The sequence below is a fragment of the Chaetodon auriga genome, chromosome 15 (genome assembly GCF_051107435.1).
Source record: "Chaetodon auriga isolate fChaAug3 chromosome 15, fChaAug3.hap1, whole genome shotgun sequence".
In the NCBI taxonomy this organism is placed as follows: domain Eukaryota; kingdom Metazoa; phylum Chordata; class Actinopteri; order Chaetodontiformes; family Chaetodontidae; genus Chaetodon; species Chaetodon auriga.
Genome location: NC_135088.1, coordinates 13446408 through 13463770, shown reverse-complemented (window position 1 = coordinate 13463770; position 17363 = coordinate 13446408). Strand labels below are relative to the sequence as shown.

Here is a 17363-nt window from a genome sequence, read left to right as displayed (position 1 = left end):
TGGATCACCGCATGATTTTTGAACATGTAGCCTTTCCTTTCAGATTTCTGTTGCCACCTGAGTTTTATTAAAAGATAACAGTGTATACTCAAGCTGCTGATGTACTGTTAACAGGCCTTGTAATATACAGCATAAGTGGGAATAATAGGTTACTGTATTTGTTCTTTTATAATGTAGTCTTTTAGTTGTTAAATGGAGTAAAAAAAAAACAAAAGCATGTTAAATCATTACGTAGGCCTTCTTAGCAAAAATCAGAGTGAGAGAGAATGACTGAGATTTGCTCCACAGGAAACAAAGAAAGAAGATGCACAATCATCTGCGACAAAACATGTGTCCAGAACATCCCAATCGTAACCTAGCTAACGGACCCAATCACCCAGGACCAGGACCAGAGGAAATCCCTATGGTAGATGTGAGTTTCTGAGAGGATTCCAGACGTTATTAAAGCATACACACACAGATGTACACCAAATGGTTTTATGCTCAGTTATATAACCAAAGCTTGTCTTTTTTCACATTTTCCCATCTGCCAAATCCATTTTTTCCTAACGCAGTACATATCAAAGAATGTCCCTGCAACTGAACGAGTTATACGGCCTGCAACAGAGGGATCGTTCCCTGCCAGCCATGCCTCTTCCAGATCTCACAACTCTTCCACACGAGCCCATTCATCAACTCACAGGTAAGCATGCACCATATAGCATGTGTCTTTGCCCTCAGGCCTGCTTTACATTCAGCACTTCATATGAATACAGAATCTCACACAAGAGCCATTGGTTCATTTGGTTTGAATGTCCCGCCACAGGCGCACCAATTGTCAAGCTTCTTTTTCAAAAGCCATATTAAAAAAATGGAAAGAAAAGAAGAAGCACCCCACGCTTGGGTGTGTACGTGTTAACACCTTTTTTTATTTGTCAGGCATGAAGAACGGACATGGAGCCTGGAACATTCTGACAGCATCCTCTCTGACTCGCCGGGAATGATGTCATCATCTGTGGGGACCAGTAAATGCAGCAGTCCTGCGTGCATGGAGGCACGGGCCCGGCGCGCTGCACACTGTGGTTACTCTGACCCCCATCGGCCGGGCCTGCAGTACGGAGACTCCTTCGACTCGCTTGGAGACTCTCCACACAGCGACAGGTGGGAAACAGGCCTGCGTGGCTGATATGGCACTGGGTTTGTCGTGAACATTTTGAGAAGTTTCCTCTCTCTGCTGGTTCTCTCTCAGCCTCGAGAGGCCAGTCAGGGCACTCTGAGAGACTCAGTGGAAACTGACACACAGCAGGCATGATGATGAAATTCGCTAAGGTAGGCAAGAGTGAAAAACAGTGCTTATTTCAATGGGAACTCTGGGCATACAGCTACTGTACCATTATTTCCTGGCCACTATGTAATTCTGATTGGTCGAAGTGTTCCCTTTAATTTTATATAAGGAACAATGTGACATTTGGGGAAGTACTACAATTGTTTTTGCCATCTTGCCCAGAGACACATAAGAAGATATCAGTTTTATCTTTCTGTTCACAGAGCTAAGTCCATGATGGGTTTAGCTTAGCTTAGCTTAGCACAAAGAGTAGAAGCAGGAAGAAGTAGTCAACTCTGTCTCTCAGAAGTGAGGAAATGTGCCTTTCAACAACTCCAAAGCTGTCTATATTTATCCTGCACCTATTTCTGTACTGAAGGAACAAAGATATCAATCATATGACACTGGGCAAGATGGCAAAGAAGCATATATCCCATAATGTTGGACTGTTCTTTTATGGACCAGAACATGATGGCTCAAATTGATTCACTCTCAATAATGTGCTCTCAGGTCTTCCACATGCTCTCTATTCCAGATGTACTCAACGTAACCCATGGCCTGAATTTGAACTTGCTTTTTAAGTGCCTGAGATAAACTCCCTGATTCTGTTATATTGCCCAATAGTGACACCCCAAATCCCCAAATGCCCTCCCCGCTCTCTGCTGATGTTTTGAATTCCAACACGGCCATCGCTCAACAAGCCTACATTAGCAGTGAGCTGGGAGTAAATTTTGGGATATGGGAGCGCAATTGGGCCCTATACCTAAACTATGGAGTGTTTGTTTAAGAAGCAACACCTATAAAAGCTGTTGATGTATTTTTGCAACTAGCACACATATTTCTTGAGGGAAGGGAATGATGACCCAGTTAGGTAGAGTCTGACTTTGTTGACCCTGTAATTGAAGACCCTGTGTTTAGGGTTATGAGAAAACATGCTAAAGGTTGCCATACAGGAGGATGGCCTGCCTTTTCCTTTTGTAAAGCTTAAACGAGGTCTACTTTGGTTAAAGTCTTCAGAATCACTCCAATGTCCTCCTTCATGGAACCTTTATCATATTCACCATCAGCCCATCCATATCAGATGGGTCACCATTAGAAAAGGTGTTGTACAGTGACAGCTCAATGGAGCCTGAGCAGTGGGCTTGAGGAAAAGCTGCCCAGTGAAACCACACAAGATCCAGTGAATAGGACAATTTGATATTCAGATGGTAAAATGTCACAAACTCAGAGGGAGCAGCAAGATCATTTTTCAGCAAACAACAAAGTGGTCACATTCTCAGACGAGTGGGAAGTTTGAAGTAATTAAACCCTCATGCGGGGTTGCGCACAGCAAACAATAGATTGTGCAAGTGCAAAGGCCAAATATCCTCCTATGTGCACACGTCACAGGTATGAAGCCACCTTTCCTTTTCACGAACAGAAAGTGGAAATGGAAAAAAAAATCCAGATCAAATGCATAATACTGAGTAAGGTGTGCTGTTTATAAGCATCCTCTGGATCAATGTGCATAATGACGTCATTATGGATGAGCCAACAGGTTTTTACATATATAAAATTCAGCCCTACCAAAGACTTGGGATCAGTTGTAGACCTTTTAAGAAATAAACTCATTCCAAAGCTGACGTTATTCTCAGTGAAACATGGTTTGCTATTCCTGCAAAGAACATACAGTACTTTGAGGTGTTGAATATGCAAATCAGCGCATGCCCAGCTTCAGTTAGGCTTTACCCGCTGAGCCAAATGAAAGTAATAGAATGAGGAGGTTAATAAACTCTTTGTAGCTGTTTCATGTATGCAGCTGTACAGCATTTTTTAAAAATTCTGGAATGGACTATCTGACTGATACTGGTTGCAGCAAAAACTTTGATATAATATAAATCACAAGAACTTGACCAAGAAATTGGAATATGCAGTGCTGGCAATTGTTCTTTGAATAAATAGTATCTAAAGCAAATGGCCAGTTCCACCTAAACTGTCAAAAACTAACCAGGCAAGATATGTCTTGCCTTTTATTTGTTTGAGCTCTAAGGTATTAACATTGCCAGCATACAGCAAGCATGCATGCACGGATAGACTTGGCCATTGAGTTGTTATGCAGAGCCAGATTGCATAACCAACATCCAGTCAGAGTCATTCCAGGTAACAAGCACCTCTTCCATCATGGCAGCAGCTTCTGCATCAGCTGAATCAGCAGTGTTGTGGGAATATCTCAGGCTTGTGTCTCACACAGCCTGCTGTCGCTCCTCAGAGAAATAAACAGACAATCCAAACACTCTGATCCACGATGATTCACCGTCAGAGATATGTAAATCCTAGGTTGCTTTTCAGATGTATTGACATGAATGATTAGTTGGTTTATAATTGTGGCGTTATGACTGTAGGGCTGTATGGATAATTCACCTATGAATTTCTGATATTTTGACATTCAAACAGTCCAGATATGACCAATGAGTCTTTAAGTCTAGGTGGAGGAGAGAAGGAACAGTCGCAACCATGACAAGCGCGTGTGAGGCCAAGACTTCTGTTAGAGCAAGTACACAAAATGTACATGTCTTTAAAGTTTAATATTGACTTTCTACCTCGAAAGACAAGTAGGACAAGTTTTCAGAGCTCTAGTGGTCATGAGTGGTTCTGTATCTTCGAGAACCTCCACTGACTTCAGCATTCAGCCATGTTTTAGCAGAGCTTCTTAAGATGGTAACCACATTAACTACGAGTTGTGTAGATTACAGTTTGTTTAAAGATAATACAGGGCAATGAATATTCAAAAGGGTACAGCATAACATGAATTAAAACCTCAAAGCTTATTGATAGAGATAAGCAGCTGGTTAAATTATTGTAGAGAAGTATGGTCTGCATATTATTATTATTATTATTATTATTATTATTATTATTATTATTATTATTATTATTATTCAACTTTTATTTAAACTCCAAAACAATGAGGTCATTTACAATATAGTAAAAAACATTGACTACAAAATATTGCCATTATTATCAGTGTACACACTAACATGCCAAAAAAGATACAGTTACTAAGTATGTTTAATATAACTACAAGACCAGTGAAGTGCAAATCTTTGCTCAAGTAAAAGGCCGACTTATAAGGTTTGTTTTTAAAAGTGTTAGAAAGTAGGACACTGAGTTGGCTGTGCAATCTTGTTGGGCAGGTTGGTCCAGAGCCTGGGGGCCTCAGGCTGGGCTTTGGCTGCTGCTTGAGAAGCTCATATAGAGCAAGGTGATCGTCAAAGAACCAGTGCAAATGTTGTTCATAAAATTCACATCTGTAATTCTGTTAAGTAGAACAGTGAATGACTGTCTTTTCATGTCTGTCTTGACTGCAATTCATGGCTAAATTACTGTGCTGAATGGTTAGCAATATTAATGGGAATAATGATGATAAATTCACCTTTCCAAATCATCAGCATCAACTAATTTTATGTTTGTACATTATAAGACCCAAGTATATTAACAAAAGAAGTGGATCCACAATAGATCCCTGGGGGATGCCACACGAAGGTTTTGTCAATGGTGACATTAACTTCCATCAGAGATATTTCAGTCCTGCAGACAAGATGAAAACCAATCTTGAGCTTTACCAGGATGCCACTAAAACACACTTTCCCACCACTATTTCAGCCCAGGGAAAAATGACCACTATGATCAGTGTCAACCTACCTTCCAGCAGTTAAGCTCAAGTCAGCATTCAAGTTCATAATACTTTTTTCCGTTGAGCATTGAAGTGCCCATTTCCAGTTTGCTAGTAAGTTGGTACTTGATCTGCAAAGTTCATTCAGGCAACAAAATGCCTTTGAAACATTCAGACTATATATTAATTTTACACTCCTCTTCTTTCTCACATCTTTTCTTTGCTCTTCTCTATTTAACTGTTTACCCCCCTCTGTATTTACCACAGATATGTGTCAGCCCTGACGACACCAGCCCGCCTCTCGCCAGTGGATTTCCATTACTCATTGCCCTCGCAGGTGCCTACCTTCCAGATCACATCCCCCAATGCCAGCCATGCCATGTCTCTCCCTCCTGCTGTCCACAACCCCTACCCTCTGGAGGACGACCAGCCTCTGCTGCGCCGCTACCAGGTGCCCCTACACGATGCCCAGTGCCAGGAGCCCTACCGGCAGCAGCGTCGTACCTATCTTAATGACAGCAGGGGCAGCCTGCCCTCCAGCCCCTACCGGCTGGCTGAGGAAGAAGACTATGAGACCACCCAGGAGTATCTCTCCTCTCGGGAGCAACCAAAGAGAAGTGGGTCCAGTGGAACTGGTAGCCGGCGCTGGCGGAGATCCAGACTGAATGGCCACGTGGCCCCACGTGGATATGAGGCATCTCGGGACTATGGGTCTCGAAGCTGCCTAACAGATAGTGAGTCAGAGGAGGACGGTGAGAGCACGCCCTTCCTCAGTATGCAGAACATGAATGCCGAGCCCTCCACCATCTACAGGCCGGTGGACAGTCGGACTTCTAACTCATCGGGGCGGCACAGTGGGCATGGGAACATGCATACAAGACTTACACACTCACGCTCCAAACCGGACAATACACCCCATTAAAGAGTGAAAATGAACCAACAAAAATCAATATAGTATAGACCTGCATCTATAAGAAATATTTTTATTTTATATAACTGACAGATATTCTAAACAAATGAAATATTTATTTTCATTTTAGCAAAAGTTGTCTACTAGTTAACAGCAAAGACTTTTTTATAGGGAAAACTCTATTTATATGTACATTTTGATTTACAGCATAAAAAGATGTGCCAGTTTTTTCACAACGTAAAAAATAGAGTAATATTGTGGTGCCTTTTGCTGTATGCCGATGCCAGAGGGCCAGTGGAGGTTTTTGTAGCCTTTCTTATATGGACGCCTCATTTTTTATACACATTTATGTTTTGTTTTCTCTCTGGTTTCCTGTTTTACTTTCTTTACATTCTTTGAGGAGTCTAGCCCCACTGGAACATAACCCCTTCCATGTCACGCAATATAAACCACTTCAACATAAAGTGTATGTTTACATTAATATGATTCGCCTGTAGGGTTTATGATTTGGGATCTAATAGAACGCCTGATAAATACAGTGTAGATCCTTTTTGCCCTCTGACTAATGTCTACCGAGAGAGAGAGAGAGAGAGAGAGAGAGAGAGAGAGAGAGAGAGAGAGAGAGAAAGTGAGAGATTGTGTTTTGTGTGTGTGTGTGTAAATGCCTGAGTGTATGTGTGTGTGTGTGTGCGTGCGCACGTCAGTCTGCTTGCATGTATTTGTGATTGTTACATGAATTTCATTGTTTGTTATGGTGACATCAGATGTGTGGATCTACTGGTGTCTCAGCAGATCTGACAGAAGAGTGTCTCAGAGGTTCACAGAATAGTGCTTTATTAGAACAGTGACCCCTCCAGTGTAGGTGGACAGGTGAGGCTGCTGTAGGGTTGTATGTTATGCAGGTCATTGCTTGACGTGTTTACAGCTATTCTGCCCCTTTCCCCGCCCTGCCCCAGTAGAGTCCCTTTTATTCCCCAGCAGGTTTTCCTCATGTTCGTCCATTATGAGGCCGACAAACACTGAGCTGCTTGGCACAGGGTGACCCCCGCCATCAGAGGTGATGGCAAAACAAAAAGATTGCATCTGTTTTCACTCAACTCAGCCCCTACTCCCATGCCTCATCATCCTTCTGTGTCCATTCTGTTTTTGTGGCTCGTGTTAAAGGCCGCACAGTGTCTCAGGATTTCCACATGCCCGCCCCACGCAACCCCTCCACCCGAAACCCTGCTCACCCTCTTCCTCAATTTAAGGTCTGCCTAAGACCAAGCTTCTCAGATAATGAAGGCCTAAATGTTAACATACAGTCTACCAGTTCCCTGAACACTCCCATACAGAGAGAAAGAAAGTCAAGTGGAAACAGCTCAGCGGAGAGCAGTACAGAACATATAAACGAAATAGCTGTGAAACTTTGGAGGATCATACAATGCAAAAATATGCAATCTTTCTATTTTGCTGTTTGATTACATCATTTTCTAAGAGGTGACTGTAGTGTGTTGTGTGTAAAAAAAAAAACTATGTGATGCCTATAGTGTAGAATGAAATATCATGATATAAATGCATATTTACATGAGTTAGTTTTTAAAGCCATTATGCAGCCATCTATCAAGTTGTCAGCCTTTCTTGTTCGCACACTCATGTCCACTGAATGACTGTGTCCATGGATTATGTTACCACTCGGTTTTAGACCGCCCCACCTTACATGCGCACTTCCAAGTAATGTCAAATAGCATCCAGATAGTGTCTCCTCCAATAGTACTGTGTACTGCTTTGTCTTGTTGACAGATCTAGTCATTTTAAATTTAGTCCGTAAATGCTAATAATTTTGAAAGTGAACCAAAATCCTTTAAGCCCCCTGTCCTCCACTGAAGGTGAATATTTAAAAGATAATTCAAGAAATGTCAAACCCATTAAAAGTGACTCAGTGAGAGAGATCAGTGGATGATGTTTCATCACTGTTGGTTTGTTTCTATTTCCTCCTTGTTAAAAAAAAACACACAAAAAAACAACTGAATGCTGAATTATAAGATGATTATTGGTTCAAAAAAACACTCCTAAAAAAGATTGATCTGCAATTCTAACTGCTATATGGTAAATGCACTGTGGTATTGTTATAGAGAAAGGTCTTTGGTCACACCTCACTTACAGATACTTCATTGAGTTTCTCACCTCTGGGTCTAATTTTGTATGTCTGAAAAATGCAAAAGAAGACAGTGCTCCTCTAGTTTAAATGTGGTACTCCCTTCACTTTACCAGTCCTCTCACCCAATCGAGATGCTACCAGGCACGTCCTGCCAGTCTCTTCTGTTTAATTTTATGACCCCCCCCACTCCCACCCGACCCCACCCTCGCTTGAAATGTTTGAACACCTCTCTTCTGCATGTCCTTGTGGTCACGGTTAGATGGGTGCATGGTAAAAAAGCAGCAGACAATTCTTTTCCAGTCAGTGAAAGTGTATTTCATTTAACATTCAGCAATAAAAAAGAACCTTTCCCCATGTCATTCCTGAAATATGCTAGAAAAAAAAGAGAAAAAAATGCGAGATTGTCATAGATTGTAAAATAAAATGAAAAATGAATCCACCTGTTCATATGAGAAAATAAATCTTTATTCATATCATTTTACGATGCAGTTATTTCTGTAAAAAGCTTTGCTCTGCATTTCGATCCATCCTTTCTCTTTACGCAAGTACACACATAAAATCGGACTATTTGTTTAACATGCTGACTGAGGCTTTATAGATAATGACAAAACTGTTTTACATGGTAGCTCTGCTATAGCTCATACAGTAAGTGCCAGACACACAAGCCCATATAAACACACACATCCTGCATAACAGCTGGACATTGTAAAATTACATAAATGTCTGGCAGACCAAAGAAAAAAAAACAAAAAAAAACCAGATGTGGCTCCTTAAATTAAAAAAGAGTCTTAGTTGACTCAAATATGAGATGTAACTCAGTTTGTTCTTCACGGTGACATCTTTAAGAGTCTTTATGATTTAAAAGATCAGGAGAACATAATATGTTTCAGCTTTTAAGTTTCCTCCTCATACACAGATATTCCAATGCATGTGTGTAGTTTAGCTTACGCATTAGCATGGATACACCACTAGATGGTGACACAACAGCAAGATTCACAAGTCACACGCCTTTTGCAAAGCATTATTCAGTATTGTATTCAGTAATATTTCCTCATTTAACAGAGAAACACCTTCAAGATATAACAGCAGTGTTTGTGGGAGGAGCTGCAAACATTTATTTCAGAATGCAGTTGAAGATCCAACATCCATCGTGGCAAATGTGGAAAGTCAATACCTCCAGTTGAAAATACAGTTCAGTCACAGGGGTGTGACACTGAAAGGCAATAGCAAGTCAATGTTGTCATATTAGAAAATACAGTAACCATGAAGTTGTATATTCATTTGCAGCATTTAGAGTCTACTCACCATTAGCAGTTTCAATGCTGCTGTGTATTTCAGCACAAAATGTATCCAACACAACTTTGTTTGTACGATTAAAAATGTTTTTTGGCCTAAACTGGTATTTCTTAGTGGTGGAGTTGATGGGGAAAGGCTCACCTCTGGACCACAACTGTCCCTACAGAGATCCATGTTGAATCCAGAGCACGAAACAAGTTCACAAATTCCAAATTGACTGACTGAATTTGTAATTTCTTATAGCTCTATCATAGGAAAATGATGTTCAAAAGTAAGTCTAATTCAGCAGAAAATACAATATTTATGCTTCCCTGTGTCTTTCAGAAGTGAAAAAAGGCCTTGCAGACATTAGCTAGACTGTCTGTGAGACTCAGGAGTTTAATATTTAAAGAGTGAGGCTCATATTCAACTCGTTTGTGAGAGACAAGAGGTTGTCATCCAAACAGTAAGTTAAAAAGTCAAGTAAAGTTAAAGCCAGAGTAGTGCTTAAGATGTAATACTTCATCCTGTATGTGTTTTCTTGGGGAAAAAAAAAAAAAAAATCATGTTATGTAACAACAAGCAGGTTTAGTCAGTGAAGGAGTTCTTTCAGACGCACAGGATCAGGCCCAGTCAGTGACTCACAGTCCCTTTGTCAAGCTGTGCCTGTTGTATGTCTGTCTCCCCACTGGATGGCGCTGTTTTTGCATTATTTAAACCTAAAAACGTGATATTGTGTTCTGGTCAAGCAGGCTCTACATCAGGCTCATTTCAGTGAATTTAGCTGACAATGACTCAGCTCGTTTAAATGGGACTTAATTAAAAAATAATGCAGTTGATTTGGGTTCAGAAAACCAGTTAAAAAAGGGACACAAAAGACATAAATGAATAGGTGTTGATTTTAATGAAAATACATGTTTTGTTCACAAAGACAAGGTTATATATAAAGTAATAAGAAGTTATAAAAACATAAGTGAAAGCATAGCCTTTAACCTGTAGAAGGCTTATATATGGGAATTATTCTTTTTTTTAATGTAAAATATAAAACATAATTGGTCCAAAGTAAGACTAAAGTCCTCAAAGCTACTGTATAACAAATAAACATCTGATTGTTTGTAGCTATTCATCTCACTGGATTGACCTGTTCAGAAAAAAAAACAACAACATTGCAACTCCATTTGTCCAGCAGTCATAAGACACAATAAACTCTTTATGGAAATCAAACAAATATACAGACCAGAGAAAAAAGCAGTACCCACTCTACTTTCATTAACATGTCAGCAAAAACATCAGGAGTACAATAAAGAAGGCCTCAGGCAGGCTGCTTTAGGAGATCCGCCTGCGTGTCTTGCAAGCTTATTGCTTCCTTTGGTGCCATTTTGGAGCGTCTCCCAGATCCCCTGCGTTTAAAATAGAAAATGCAAATGGATAATGGATAATTCAGTTTCTCTCTCTCTCTCTCTCTCTCTCTCTCTCTCTCTCTCTCTCTCTCTCTCTCTCTCTCTCTCTCTCTCTCTCTCTCCGACCATGATGATGGACTTTTTGTGACTAAAAATGAATGGTTTGATTCTGGGACATGCAGAGACATAAGGGAGGGGACACATCATGCGTCCTGGAGCTCGATCTTACCTGTCCTCCACGTCCTGTATTGTGTCAGGGAGGGGTGAGCCAAGTGTTTCTGGGAGAAATATTCCAGCCACTCCGCTGATAATCGGAGCTCCTCCGTAGATTATACCTGGTAGCCAAGGGAGGTAGTCCCCTGTAAGAAGCACCATGGGGGCCACCATGGCTCCCACACGAGCCATCATGGATACGAAGCCCATGCCATTCTGACTGAGAGGGAAAAGCACAACTCTCAAATGCCCCCAAACAGCCATGACTACACTCTGTCAGCACATGACGCACTGCTGCTGAGAGCAGTCAGTGAGCATGAATCAGAAAGTGTCTCCAGTACCTTGTTGAAACCCTAGTGTGGAGAATTACAGGCATCTATATGTTACAAAACGAGCCCGTATGTAATGAAGTGGTCAGTGAGTTTACAATGATCCTTCACCTTTTAGCCCTCATGCCATGGGAGACTCTGTTTGACACTGTTAATATTTATCTCCCACCTGCCCCCTGACCTTTATTTGCTCTCCTGCCATAAAACGCATCAATGAACAATGCAAACTGCAGACTAACAAAATACAGACCACATGGCCCTTCTTTGCTGTAGTTTGCACTTTGTAGTTGCAACTTTTATTTTAATAGATTTTACTATCCTGTCAGAAGCCACAACTGCTCCACATATGTATTAATTAATATAATAAACTATAAACTGTGATTCTCCAGACGTTGCAGCACAATTGTGAGAGCTATGTTATGTTCTAAATGAAACTTGCGTATTAATAGCCTGTGTCCAGACTTCTGGGGCAGCATTTTCAATTTTTGCTCAAGAAAGTAGCAATTCAGTCTGCTAATCAAGCTAAAGGAGAAGATAAACTCTCATCTGACTCATTCATAAATAGAGATGGGTTCTGATTTCCTCAATAAACTTAAGTAAACACAATAAATGCTAAATTGTGTAATAAAAAAGGTAATTTCCCTCAAATAAGACTCACCGAATGATGGTTGGGAACAGTTCTCCAGTGTAAAGGTAGCAGCAGTTGAACGAGGCAGCAAGACAACCTTTACCCAGTACAGCCAGACAGGTGCGCAGAGTCTGTTTATCTGCACATGGGTGAAACATGTAATCATATCACTTTGTTCTGTTTGTGCTGCAAAATTTCCTGCAGTGTTGGAACATACCAGCGGGTACCAGCACGTTGATTAAAACAGTGACTCCGGCAATGATGAGGGCACCACATTGTGATGGACGCCGTCCCAAAACACTCATGCACACGCTCATGATTACTTTAGCAGGGATGTCCACAGCTCCAAAGATCACTTGCATTAAGTAGATGTCCACCCCAAACTTTTGCAGATCCATAGCAAGACCATAGTAGGCAAAGCTTGTTGATAACCTAAAAAAACATGCGTTATGTCATTGCAATTTCATAGAAGGTGCTTGAAAACCGCCACTGAGTTTTTCTACGACACGAACAGGACATGTACCAGACAGCGCTGAGGCTGATTGTCATGGTCCTCATTGTGGGTGTGCGGAACAGATCCAGGACAGAGTAGGAACCCTGTGAACCGGACATCTCTTTCTTCATGGACTCATGCAGCATCTATGCATAAAGAGAGAGTTCTCTCAAATCAAAGTGATTTTATTCACAATTTTAAGACCGACAACAACATACACACACACACACACACACACACACACACACACACCACGTTCCCTTACTTTAATGTCGATTTTTTCACCCTCTTTGCTGCGTCCGTTAAATTTGGCCACGCTTTTAAGGTTCTTGATGGCTGCCTCAGGCTTGTGATTCAGGACTAACCATCTTGAAGATTCATGAAACCACCTGTATGAGATATTTGTCGGGTTTGTTGGTGAATAGTGCAATATACAAAGTCTTTGCAACTTTAAACATTGTTTAGTAATTCTGGTTGCAACTTTCATTTGCATTTCAATACTTGGCATCTCACCATGAGACGAGGAAGAAGACATAGAAGGGCAAAGACACAGCCAGGGTTAACCACCTCCAGTCCCGGATGAAGTAGGCCAGGATTGCCAGGATCAGCTGCCCCACTGTGTAACTGTAACCTGTTATTGTCCCCACCGCTGTCCGCACACGAGTGGGGATCCACTCCACGACTGGAAATGAAAGAATTACATAAAAAGAGATCTCAGCAATGTTTTACAACATCCAGTGAAGTCCCAATTGTCATCTAGCTAGCCAAACATCTCACTGAGCGAGAAGGTGTTGAGCCCCAGGCCAGACAGAGCCATGCCGCAGCCAAACCGGAACAGGCAGAAGAGGGAGAAGGAGTTTGAGAAAGCGGCACATGTCCCTGACACCGCCATCAGCAGGTTAGAGAGGAGCAGGAGGATGCGTCGACCGTATCTAGGAGCCAGGTGAGTTTGCAAAGAGTGAGGTCAGTGAGGTCAGGCTTTTTGACTTGAATAATTTTTTAACACTGAAATGAGGAACATTAAGTTTTCTTGTGTGATGGTTATCCATGTTTCAAAGATGACTAAAAAGATGTTATCTATATGATTGACTGCAACAGATAACTGCCTTATCAGTAACAAAGCCGCACATCAGTAGGGTAGATTAACGTTACCTGTCTGAAAGAACTCCAAAGAAAAGAGCCCCCACGAGCACACCTCCCATGTAGATAGTTTGTCCCATTTGCTTCAAAGAGCGTAAATCACACACCAAATCCCACTGACAAAAAATGTAACACAATTTAACACACAACAAGACAACATATAAACATAAAAATTTGACTGAATTAAAAATATGCATTCCTACATCAGATATAATCGTGGAGCTCCTCTCAGTCAGGTTATAGAACCATCCGTCTGTGCATCCCTGCAGTTCAATGTCCAAACCATCCTGAGTGTCTCCCTGCTCCCCTGAGCTGGAGGTGCCATTCTTAAGCAGCAGGTGCCACTGTGGAGTGATGTAACGCTGGCACCTCTGTGGCTCTCCTCTCTGGTCTTTCGGCACTGTAATCAGCAACGTTTCCTCTGGGCTCAGCTGGGACTGAGAGAGGTTTGTGTGTGCGCTGCAGTAGTGATGGGGCACCGTGGCCACAAAGTTCTGCAGCAGGTTGTGACTGGCCATCATCAGGACAGGTATGCAGAGGAGGATCACATGCACGATCTGGAAACGTCCTGTGCTGCCCACCACCTCTAGTAACTCAGCAAACGGCATGTTTTTGTACAACTAGAGCTCCACAAGGTGTCTTAATATTAATGGCACTAAATCCTGTTGTTGGTAAGTTCCTCAAGTATGGATGTGCAAAGAGAAGTACGTTGCTGAAGCACCTGTGAAAGTGTTAAAGAAAACAGAAGTTGTGAGAATAGACAGCTGAGTATATTTGTCTAATAATAAAACAGAATTTGATTGACTTACCAGCCAAATTAGTCTTCTTTCATTACATAGAATATTGGTAGCACCTCATTAAATTATTAACACATGATACCAGCAATTCAAACAAATTCCTGGCCAAAGTGTTCCACAAAGAGTCCTTTAAAAAGCCAAAAAATCAAAAAGAACTAAAAGTCGTCTTGTTGCTGCAGTGTGTTAACATAAGTAATCGGCTCTCAAATTCCTACGGCTTTTCTGAACTTCGGATTATTAGACGTGCAGTGTAACCTCTTGAGGTATTAGCAGCTCATTCACTGAACGCTGAGGTAGAATGCCGAGTCCTTGCTGTGCAGGAGCAATTCCAGGTTGAAGTGTTTCAGTGCAAGTGAGCTCCAGCATCCAGGGTGGGTGCAGAAATGTGTTCTTTTCCCCCTTTGCAATGAAACACCCTCTGCCCCTTATTGGTTACTTAATATGAACGACAGGGTGATAAAGTGTGTGTGTGTGTGTGTGTGTGTGTGTGTGTGTGTGTGTGTGTGTGTATGTGTGTCTCCATGTATTACAAACGTTGTGGGGACATAAATCTGTTTACGCAGAGTAGGTTAGGAAATGCATGTAAGTCTATGTCTATGTCCCCAGAAGTGATGAAAACCTTTGTGTGTGTGTGTGTGTGCATGCATGTGCACACACGTGCATACACATGTCAGACCAGCCAAGCTCATCTGACTTAAGTAGTGTTTTCCTTGTCACTTTCTTTAATGTTTTGTCCAGCTGTTCCCTTTTGTTCATAAGTCAACCTGGATTGGTTTACTGGATTGAAGGCACCAGCAGCAGCCAATTAGGAAAGGAAAATCAATAAGTAAGTGTTTGACAAATTGCAAAACATGCTGAGAAATATTCAACCATTCAAAAGTCCTTCAACCAGATGACCTGCACTCATCCTTCTCACCTTGTGTTACAGAACACAGAAGGTGCAGTCAATGAGTGACTATGTGACGATAGTTTGATCAGCAGCAGATGCAGGTGTTCTGACTCAGTGACATTATGCAGACTGAACTACAGAACAGAACTACATCACTGCACTCTAGTAATTTGGTTAATAAAGCATTTGATATTTGTTTTGTATTTATGGGGTACATGCAGCTAAAATCTGAGACTTTTCTGCCTGGTCTGTGTCCTAATGATTAGTTCTGAGGAATGTGTGCACTTGTGTAATAATCAGCATGAGATGTCAGGCTGAATGAAGCAGCAGGTGCACCAAAGCAAAACATCAACTCTCAGTTTTTTCAGCTGTGAGACTCTGATGGGAGAAAGATTTGTCCTTTTGAATCCCCCTTTCTTCAGGGTGTTTTGTAGTTTGAGGCTTAAAAAGTAGTAAGAGTATTTGACAGAATATGTGAAAAACCTTAGACAAATGAAAAAAGGCTTCCTGGGACAACAGAGAGATAGTAAAGTGGAGGGTGAGGGACACAAATGTTGACTCAGCTAAATAGGTTACAGAGGGTGAAACGAGATTTTACAAGCTTTTGCAGTCCTCCAAACAAGTTGGGATGCTGTGCAAAATGTAATTAAAACAGAGTGCAATCATTTCCAAACAAACTGTGTTTTACAAAATGTTCAAGAGTCCATGTAGTTACATCCTTTATACAATCATGTGTTCACAAAGTGGTGAACTTCACTCCATCCTTGCTTGTGAACGACTGAGCCTTTCAAGGATGCCTTTTTCATACTCAATCGTGATACTATCAACAACAGCCAACACTTCCTGTTAGGGGCTGTCTGTAGGAGGATCTTTGTAAGTCATCCATCATCTGATGGCTTCCACCTGCTGTGACTACTCCTCAGCTATATAAGCTGATGGAATTAGCTGGTCTCTCTCCTGGAATCTTTTGTTTGGTTTGGCTGGTTTTGGCTTTGTTTGTTGTTCACTGTGTGTCTTTTCCGTCACATCCATGCAAACACTACGCTATTGATGATACAGACACTGATATGGTATTATCTTTAAGTTTGGTTATTTTTGGGTTAAAATAGAAATTACCAATGTTACCAATGAACCTGCTTACCTTTTTTTTCTAGGTGTTTTTAGAACATTCCACAACTTTCCCAGTCTGTTGTTGCTCCTGTCCCAATTAGTTTGAAACATCTTGCTGGTATCAAATTCAAAATAAGCATAAATCAATGAAGCTGATGAGGTAAAACCTTAAATGCATTGTCTTTGTACTGTTTTCAATTGAGTTACTAAAGAGGTGAGGTGCATTTTCTTGGCACCAAACTGAACATCATCGCTAACATTTAACATTTGAAACATCTTTTGTGATAAAGGATCTCCAGTGTAGCAAAGTGCTGTTTCAACAAGGTTTTGTTTAATTTCTACAGTTATCTGAAGCTGTTAGATGTTTGATGCACATTTGGACTTTAAACTTGCTAAAGTCAGAGACAGACCCTGAAGAGTTATCTTACTATATATTGCACCAGTAAACCATCAGCTGAGCGCTGCAATCACGTTGACAGCAGTCACACATTATAGGTTCTCTTGCTCTGTTAATAGTTACAAGCACACCACATAACACTTTGACCTTTTGTCTCAGTGCAAAGCCAAGAAAAATATAAAAAGGTTTGATCCTGCAGCAGCGCAGGTGCAAAAGTCTCAGTCCAGTACCAATAGCTGCTTTTAGAGTTACGATAATGTTTATTATGGCAACACCAAGCATAGGTAACATCACTATGTAAGATCACATTCTGTAGACCCTCATTTAAAACCAAAAGAAGATATGTTTGTACATGTATAGTCCATCTATAAAACATACAATTTGTCTGTATTTGGTGTAATAGTAATTGTTAAACAATAAGGAGGCAGTGCTGATGTCACCAAAACACTATGTGAAGAATCCACGTTGTCTCAGATGTTACAAAGCTGTTCAATATTTTTCTTCTTTATTTCATGAAAGAAGAAATTTTAAATTGTGGCAGTCCCAGTTCTTTTTTGCTTTAACTTCTTCACTGGAGGAAGGTAGTTTATCTTTAACTTCACTGCTTTTGTCTTTTGAATGCAGATGCTGTTCTGTCGTACACATATACGTAGCAGATAGCACTGCTCCTATATTTCTGCATGGGCTTGA

General features: G+C 41.1%; 2 protein-coding genes across 5 annotated transcripts in view; one reads left to right on the top strand and one right to left on the bottom strand.

Moving 5' to 3' along the window:
* nrg2a (neuregulin 2a) overlaps positions 1-8478 on the top strand; it is a 72374-nt gene extending 63896 nt beyond the window's left edge. For all 4 annotated transcript variants that reach the window (XM_076750364.1, XM_076750366.1, XM_076750365.1 and 1 more), the window contains 4 exons: positions 289-412; positions 555-682; positions 919-1140; positions 5220-8478. In XM_076750364.1, coding sequence (XP_076606479.1) covers positions 289-412; positions 555-682; positions 919-1140; positions 5220-5874 — 1129 coding nt within the window. In that variant the 3' untranslated portion in view covers positions 5875-8478. The remainder of the gene's footprint in view (positions 1-288; positions 413-554; positions 683-918; positions 1141-5219) is intronic.
* Positions 8479-10162: 1684 nt separating this feature from the next.
* slc22a6l (solute carrier family 22 member 6, like) lies at positions 10163-14631 on the bottom strand. The gene is made up of 11 exons (XM_076750659.1): positions 14290-14631; positions 13684-14201; positions 13493-13596; positions 13118-13272; positions 12854-13022; positions 12606-12729; positions 12371-12486; positions 12065-12279; positions 11878-11986; positions 10907-11110; positions 10163-10677 (listed from the first exon to the last, which is right to left on the bottom strand). The coding sequence occupies exons 2-11, from the start codon at positions 14086-14088 to the stop codon at positions 10590-10592; spliced, it is 1689 nt and encodes a 562-aa protein (XP_076606774.1). The 5' UTR covers positions 14089-14201; positions 14290-14631; the 3' UTR covers positions 10163-10589.
* Positions 14632-17363: the final 2732 nt, after the last annotated feature.